General features: G+C 35.4%; 1 protein-coding gene across 1 annotated transcript; it reads left to right on the top strand.

The window, feature by feature from the left end:
• Positions 1–912: 912 nt before the first annotated feature.
• LOC107785228 (3-oxoacyl-[acyl-carrier-protein] synthase II, chloroplastic) lies at positions 913–7,659 on the top strand. The gene is made up of 14 exons (XM_016606478.2): positions 913–1,349; positions 2,568–2,773; positions 2,847–3,050; positions 3,147–3,257; positions 3,349–3,444; positions 3,605–3,650; positions 3,729–3,808; positions 3,968–4,036; positions 4,179–4,263; positions 4,756–4,910; positions 5,003–5,083; positions 5,779–5,838; positions 6,222–6,368; positions 7,336–7,659. The coding sequence occupies exons 1-13, from the start codon at positions 1,151–1,153 to the stop codon at positions 6,336–6,338; spliced, it is 1,509 nt and encodes a 502-aa protein (XP_016461964.1). The 5' UTR covers positions 913–1,150; the 3' UTR covers positions 6,339–6,368; positions 7,336–7,659.
• The last annotated feature ends 341 nt before the right edge of the window (positions 7,660–8,000 follow it).

Genomic DNA, 8,000 nt, shown 5'->3' with positions numbered 1-8,000 from the left:
TATGACATTAGCAATACCATAGTTTTTAATACATGAATAAGCATGTATAAAAGCAAAATTATCCTTTCAAAATCTTTAATACACCAAACCAAAATCCCAGCATAACTAATCTCAGCACTACTAATTCCAACATTACTAATATACCCTATTTAGGGGTGAAGTGCACCAATAGCCACTTTTAAGCTGCTATTTAAAATACGTCCAGAATTTACAAATATATTTAAAGATTAACCAATTTACCCAAACTTCAAGATTAAGTATCTTGAATTTTTGGGCCGCTAATTTGAAATTCAGGACTTGGTGTCCTAATTTTGAGCTGCTAATTTGAAATTCAGGATTAATTGTCTTGAATTTTTGAACTGGTCATCTAAATTTCAGGACATAAGATTCGAACTTTTGGACACAATTTTCGAACTTTAGGACACGATATCCTGAAGTTTGATCTTTGACTATTCTTTAAATACATTACAAACTGTGAATATATTTTAAACAATAGTGTCATTTTCACCCTATTCATTACTATTCTTATATATCCTACCAAACGACCCTTAATACCTCTATCAATAACTAGTGCTAGATTTTTAGCACCTGCCCAAATTACTAGGTTAGAGTAAATATTAGTTACTACTGACAATCCAAAAGTCAGTCAGCAATTTTTTTTTAAAGATTCTATATTTCACCTTTTTCACATTGTTCACCACCATCCTAAACTTTTTCTAGGCTAGTATACTTTTGCTATTAGTAAAAAATTCTTGTTTTACAATTTATGACAGGGCATTAGCCTAGTGTCCATTAATCAAACAATTTTTTATTTTTGTTAAATTATTTAGCTTTTATGAGTCTCCCTCTTTTGTCTTTTTATGTGGGAGAAAAAAATTAAAATAAAAAAACAATAAATAAAAATTGAAACTTGGCGTCTGTTGAGTTTTGATGTGGCACAGAGATCCAAGAAAACAACACACTTTGTTTTCTTTTAAAGTTTCTCTCAGATTTAAGCAAACCCCACAAATAAAATGCCACTTATTTCTTTAATCTCACTCTCTGCACCACTTTTTACTTCATTCTAGAGATACCCATTTGAAAAAGATTTGATTCTTTGATGGTATTATAAGAAAAAGATTTGATTTTTGATTGGAAATTGGACCCAAGAATGTCTGCATCGACTGTATCGTCATGGTCAATAGCTGCATGCATGTCAGCTGCTTGTGAAAATGAGCAAGAGAAGAATTTTTTTAATAGGAATAAGACTTGCAATGGCTTTTCATTTTCCAATTCTTGTTTAGTGAAAAATGAGTATTCTTCACTCTTTGGATGTTGGAGGAGTAAACACAGGCGCAATCCCACTTCAGGTAATCCTGGTTTGTAGTCTTTAATTTTTTTTGTTTAAGGTTCATGGATGTATATTTTGTCAGATTCCTGATTCATTTTTCATTCAGTTTGATTGAATTGGGTTTTAACAAAATTGGAGCTCATATACATGTTTGAGTATCTATTCTAGTGGTGCATGGCATATTCTTATACTGAAGATTCTGTGTAGAGTTAATGAATTCATAGGTTATACAGGTGCTACTGCTGTCTCTGTGTATTTTCTCTCTTTTTCTTTTTAAATGACGGTGGTGTCTGAGCCAGCTTGCCTGCACCTCCACTATTTCACCGGGAATTGCTATCTCCCCTAGCATACCTTCCAATCCCGTGAGCACAGTTATTGAGTACCTGCCACCAAAGCTTAGGCAGATGGGAAGAATTAACCTAAGTTTTTTTTTCCTCCGTGCGATTTGAAACTGAGACCTCATGATGTTTACTTGTTCCCCTTTTTGCAACTTGAAAAAGCAAATCTTATTTTCCTCTTTTGCCACTTGAAAAAGCAAATTTTTGCAGTGGCTTATGGCATTTAGTTCCAATTTGGTGAGGTTGGGTATGAGAAATTTTTACCTCGCCCTTGTCAGTTGTCATCTACTAATTTTGTCTCATTTGATATGGCGATATTTGATTGGATACGAAGTTTAGGAAGTTGATTTGATTTACATATTATATTACTGATATTAAAAGAAAAATGTTGATGTGTAATGGTTTGAAAGTTAGTTTGATAGAGAGAAAATCACATCAAAGTTCAAAATTTGAATAGTTTAATGAACTTGAATCTTGATATTGGCAATTTCTTTTTACAGAAATGAGATGTTGTTTAATATTTTGGAGTGTCCCGATATGGAGAGATTGGTATTTATAAATTGGAATGGAGGGAGTACTTTGTTATTTTGTGGACACAATTGCAAGTTATTGTGCAATTTGATTGTAGTTTAGTCTGTGCGAACTTCTCTTTTTTTCTCAGTAAGTGAACATCTCTCTGTTTTGTTGGCTGTTTCTTCAGCCTACTACTAGTGTGTATTCTCATACCTAAGAAGGAATCAACCTTTGCATGTTTGATTTTTTTTTTCTTTTGAAATACATAGCTGTTTATAATCTAGTCTCAAGATGTAATTTCAATGTCATATTTCTAATGAAAATTCCGTTAGATTTATCTACTACCCTACATAAATTTTGATGTTTTGTGCCCATTCTTGTACTAGGTGGCATAAGGGCTGTTGCTGTACAACCAGTTATGGAAGTCACATCAAAGAAGAAATCGCCAACCAAGGAAAGGCGAGTGGTTGTGACCGGGATGGGGGTGGTCACGCCGATTGGTCATGACCCCGATTTGTTCTATGAAAACCTGCTCCAAGGTGTCAGTGGCATAAGCGAGATAGAAGCTTTTGATTGTTCGCCTTTTCCAACAGTATGTCTTCTTCTTGGGTTGTTTTTTCTCTGACTCTAGTATTTTGGATGTTAATAAAAAGGTGCAATTGCAGAGAATTGCTGGAGAAATCAAGTCTTTCTCGACTGCTGGCTGGGTTGCGCCTAAACTTTCGAAAAGAATGGACAAGTTCATGCTTTACATGTTAACAGCTGGTAAGAAGGCGTTATCAGATGGCGGAATTACTGAAGACGTAATGGAAGAATTGGATAAAACAAAATGTGGAGTTTTGATTGGCTCTGCTATGGGTGGGATGAAGGTGATCCTCTTCATTTTCTTAAATAATAATGATTCTGATTGGTTGACTAAGTTAATTTTTTTAAGTCTATTTTCTTGACTGTTGCTTGAATTGCAGGTCTTCAATGATGCAATAGAATCCTTAAGGATTTCTTATAAGAAGATGAATCCTTTTTGTGTACCATTTGCCACTACAAACATGGGCTCTGCGATGCTTGCCATGGACTTGGTTAGCCAATATATTATAATTTTTCGCGCTACATATGTTTTATTGTCAAAAGAAGTCCTTATTATGTGTTTATTTGTAAATTAAACTGCAGGGATGGATGGGTCCAAATTATTCAATTTCAACAGCATGTGCGACGAGCAACTTCTGCATATTGAATGCTGCTAACCATATCATTAGAGGTGAAGCTGTAAGTTTCTTTCCTTAAGTCATCGAAGAGTTCTCAACAGCATAGCTGTCATTATCATCTTGTGTTGTTTAGAAAGCTTTCTTATGTATAAGGGAGGACCACCAACCAATAACATGCTGTAATAGCTTATGTTCAACTTTTGCGTACTGAAAACTTGCAGGATGTGATGCTCTGTGGTGGATCAGATGCAGTAATTATACCGATTGGTGTGTATCCTGTGTCTTTTCTGTATTAGTTTAGCAAGTTGAGTTATTAGTTTCCAAGTGATTTTAACTTTTTTGCAGGATTGGGAGGATTTGTTGCATGCAGAGCGCTTTCCCAGAGAAATAGTGACCCTACTCGAGCTTCTCGGCCTTGGGATAGTGTAATGTCCTGTAATTCTTTTCGTCTTGTTCTCGTGCTACTGTCTAGTTGGAAATGCGCAATTTTGTCTGGAATAGAAATGCTAATTCTGGAGTACTTGATTTAGTCCAATTGTGGGTTAAATAAAATGACTGCATATTTTCATTTTGATCTTGGGCAGAATCGTGATGGATTTGTCATGGGTGAAGGAGCTGGAGTCCTGCTTTTGGAAGAACTTGAGCATGCCAAGGTGATTAATTAAGTATATTAGATCACTTTTCTTCCTCACCCTCCTCACGATTCTTAAATAAAAGAGAAAAATAAGAAAGAAGATCCCTAGCCAGATAATTATGTAAGATATGCCCTTTTAATTTCATTGTCTGAATGAGCAGAGAAGAGGTGCAACTATCTATGCTGAATTTCTTGGTGGAAGCTTTACTTGTGATGCTTATCACATGACAGAGCCTCATCCTGAAGGTAATTTTCTCTCTTAAAATCTCAAATTCCCCTATCCAGATAATTATGTAAGCGTTACTTTCGCATTTATAAGATTTGCCTTTCAACATCACGGGGTGCATCAATGGCATAAAGTCCCGAAACCCTTCTCTGTTTAGCCATTCTTGTTTATCATGCTTGAATTGCTTTTCTCACAACTTATAATTAATAATGGATACGCTAGAACAGTAAATTGCTATCCCTGATTCTTCTTGAGCTTAATATCGTTTCCAAATTTCTGTTTCTCTTATCTCTTTTTGGTTCGAGTTGCACTAAAAGTAGTGCTATTCCCAGTCGTGTTTCTCCAAGGTCTAAGAGTTATGCCAATCTCAATTTCAAAAAATTGTTGCTCAGTTTGAAGCAAAGAGAGGTTAACTTGATAAGAAATGCATGCTCTCTTATGTTGTGTAATGTAGATTGAACTATAATAGGAAATAAATTAACTCAAACTCTTCATTTTCCACAAACAAGCAGGAACCGGCGTTATCTTATGCATAGAGAAGGCCTTAGCTCAGTCTGGTGTATCCAAGGAAGATGTGAACTATATTAATGCACATGCCACTTCTACACCGGCAGGGGATCTCAGAGAGTACCAAGCTCTTGTACATTGTTTTGGTCAGAACCCAGAGGTCAGATTTTTTCCTCAGCTACTGTCGTTTATGCCTGTTTCTTCAGTTTTTTCTTTCAGCTTTTTAATCAGTTGCTTTACTATGTTTTGCAGTTACGAGTGAACTCTACGAAGTCTATGATCGGTCACCTGCTAGGCGCTGCTGGTGCTGTCGAGGCAGTAGCAACTGTTCAGGTAATTTTATTTCACATTCCTTGAAGTAGCGCTGCTTCTTGATTGCAGTTGCTTCTAGTTTCTTGTTTAATACATCATCTAAATAACTTACATGTTGTCAAAAATATGGATTGAATAGCCATTTTTGAGATAACTCAACGATTATTTCTCTGCAACTTTCATAATTCTTTGCAGTTTACAGGTGCTGAGGAGTGTTATTGAATTAAAGAATTAACCTAAGTAGCCGTCCATTCAACTGTTTAAACTAAAAATAGACAGCGGATGAATAATATATGTATAATCCATGTATAATATGTGTATAAACATGTATAATCAGTGGATAATCTGTGTATACCAGCTAGAGAAGTTAAAACAGTGACCCGTTTTTTTGTGTAACGATCCCTATTGAAGTTGACACTCTTGATTGCTTGATCCAACTTTCGTGGTGGGATCTCATTAGTCTGTTCTGTGGAAATTTACTGCAACTATACGTGAATTTATGTTTTTATTAGCAGTTGCCTGTGATAAATGTTATCAGATTGACTTTTGAAGAAAACGATAATGTTGTCAGATTGAACCTAGATGTTGGACAGCTTATCCATATGATTGTTGGTCACTGTGTCTTTCTCAACACCTCTTTAAACATGTCTCTCCGGTGCTGACCTCTTTAAAATTTCATCGCTTGACTCTGACCGAGAGTTAAAATGATTTTGTAGGCAATACGAAGTGGATGGGTTCATCCAAATATAAATCTTGAAAACCCAGAAGAGGGTGTGGTATGGCTCTTTTTTCATTGCACTGTCAATTGTTTTTGTTCATTTGAGCTTGATTTATCATCTTAGTTCTATACTTTATCAGTTAGGTGGTTACCGTAATCTCAGTTGCTAGATTAAGGCAGATTTGGAGCTATCCTAATTCTATTTCTTGAAAACAAAATTTGGCTAAACATGGAGTCTTTTATGAAATATTCAATCAAACTACTAAGTTCACATCACTTGCATTAATCTTTTATCTCAAATTTTCTGTCATATTACAAAAACATTTTTTATTAAACATGAATGGAAGCATCTCATATGTCATCTCTCTTGGTTCAATTCTTTCAATAATTAGTTTTAGATCGACAATTTGGCCTTTAATGATATCTATATGCCTGAAACAGGATACAAATTTACTCGTGGGTGCCAAAAAAGAAAGATTGGATATTAAGGTGGCACTATCTAATTCATTTGGATTTGGCGGCCATAATTCGTCGATCTTATTTGCCCCTTACAAGTAGATATCAGTGACAACATTGGTACACCCAAAGGTATGCAGGCGTGTATGCTTGTTGATATTGACCTGATTTTATAAACAAGGACAGTTAGTAGTTCTTAGTGGAGCATAATTATAAGCTATGTTATTCGGACTCTCGGGAAATGTCGCCAGGTGCGTGTCGGATCCTCCAAATGTAGTGCATTTTTGGAGGATCCGACACGGGTGCGGCAATATTAGAGAGTCCGCGCAACATAGATTATAAGTGTTGTGTATTGAGGAAGATGGGAAAAATAAAGAAGAAAGAGGGCATTTGAAGGTTGAACTCACCCTAAAGATGTAGCTAAAGAATCAAAAAGAGACTAGTTTAATAAAAAAACAGCTCAGTTTTGTTTCCTCTGAAAACAAAAATGGAATTTTACTCCCTTCAGATTCAATTTTGTTGCTGAAGAAATTAAGAATCTACCGAGGGATTAAAAGAACTGTTGATTCCCTAGCAACGTAGCAAAGGCTCATGTTCAGTGAGAAACTAAGAACAGTATCTTCAGGAAGTATCTGATCCATAACTTCTTATTTGGCAAACAAGAATTAACCATTAAAAAGCAGGCCATTTCTTGTATTGTTTGATTACACGGTTTCCTTTTCTTGAAAGTGTAAGAATAAGGATTTAGTCTAGGAATAGTTGAGATGATTTTTATTTTGGTGAATCCTTAGATTTTAAAACCTACGGCAAGGAGATTGTTACTCTTAGAGAATGAACCATATCACAGATGATTTTGAAATCTGGTATAGGGTTATAGCAGCCAAGTTAAAAACTTGTTTCTTGCTTATGGAAAAAAGTTAAAAATTTACTTCTTCACGATTTTAACTTCCAAGGGAAAAATATCCCTCCAACACCCCCTTTTTTCTTTTCTTTTTCCTTCCAAATATCTTTCCTTTGTTTTCTTTCTTTTCTATGTGAAAACAGATATCTTGATGTCTATATTGTCAATAACGATATCCTTTTTTTTTTTTTTTGTCAGGAAAATCAATTAGTCCTTAATTCCCAGTGACAATGGTGCTGAAATTCCAAGAAGGCCTCATTTTACTGGAAATATTGTTTCTTGTAGATAAGCATTGGAGCAAGCACATGAAGGGGAAATCGCAAAGTATTTCCTTTTACTTTTACCATGGCTACTGTGACATTCTTGTTTTCGATCATTAAACTGATCTCATATTTTCTTAGATATCAGAAAATGGTTGTATGTAAAAGGCATTACAATAGGACCTTTGAATAATTGCATATTGGTTACTTGGTTATCTTGAAATTGTTGGGGGAATACAATATTATTCTCTTAAACTTTAAACTTTGGCTTGTTTAGTGTTTTCCTGCACTTCTTAGTCCTTTTCTCCATTTGTCAAGGGGTAAATGTAGAACCTTAAATTACACTAGTTGGTTTCACTAGGCTCTCTTACAACCAAAACTTTCTGTATCATCATATATGTGTAGCTCAATATGGATGCATAAACTAGCAGTAGAAAATTGAACTAATTGTTCTTGGAAAAGGGCATTCCGGTGCACAAAGCATCTCGCTTTCACGCATGGTCAGGGAAGGGCCGCACCTCAAGGGTTGTGATGTGGACACCTTATCCTAATGCACACTAATGACTGCTTTCACGGTTCGAACTTATGACCTATATGTCATGC

Source organism: Nicotiana tabacum, chromosome 8 (genome assembly GCF_000715075.1).
Source record: "Nicotiana tabacum cultivar K326 chromosome 8, ASM71507v2, whole genome shotgun sequence".
NCBI classification, from domain to species: Eukaryota; Viridiplantae; Streptophyta; class Magnoliopsida; order Solanales; family Solanaceae; genus Nicotiana; species Nicotiana tabacum.
Note: the sequence above shows the minus strand (reverse complement) of the source record. Positions and strands in the feature narration are given on the sequence as shown.

Coding starts and splice junctions, on each gene's coding strand:
- LOC107785228 (XM_016606478.2), top strand. CDS start 1,151: ATGTCTGCATCGACTGTATCGTCATGGTCAATAGCTGCATGCATGTCA. Junction 1,350..2,567: donor CAGGCGCAATCCCACTTCAG/GTAATCCTGGTT, acceptor TTCTTGTACTAG/GTGGCATAAGGGCTGTTGCT. Junction 3,651..3,728: donor TGCAGTAATTATACCGATTG/GTGTGTATCCTG, acceptor ACTTTTTTGCAG/GATTGGGAGGATTTGTTGCA.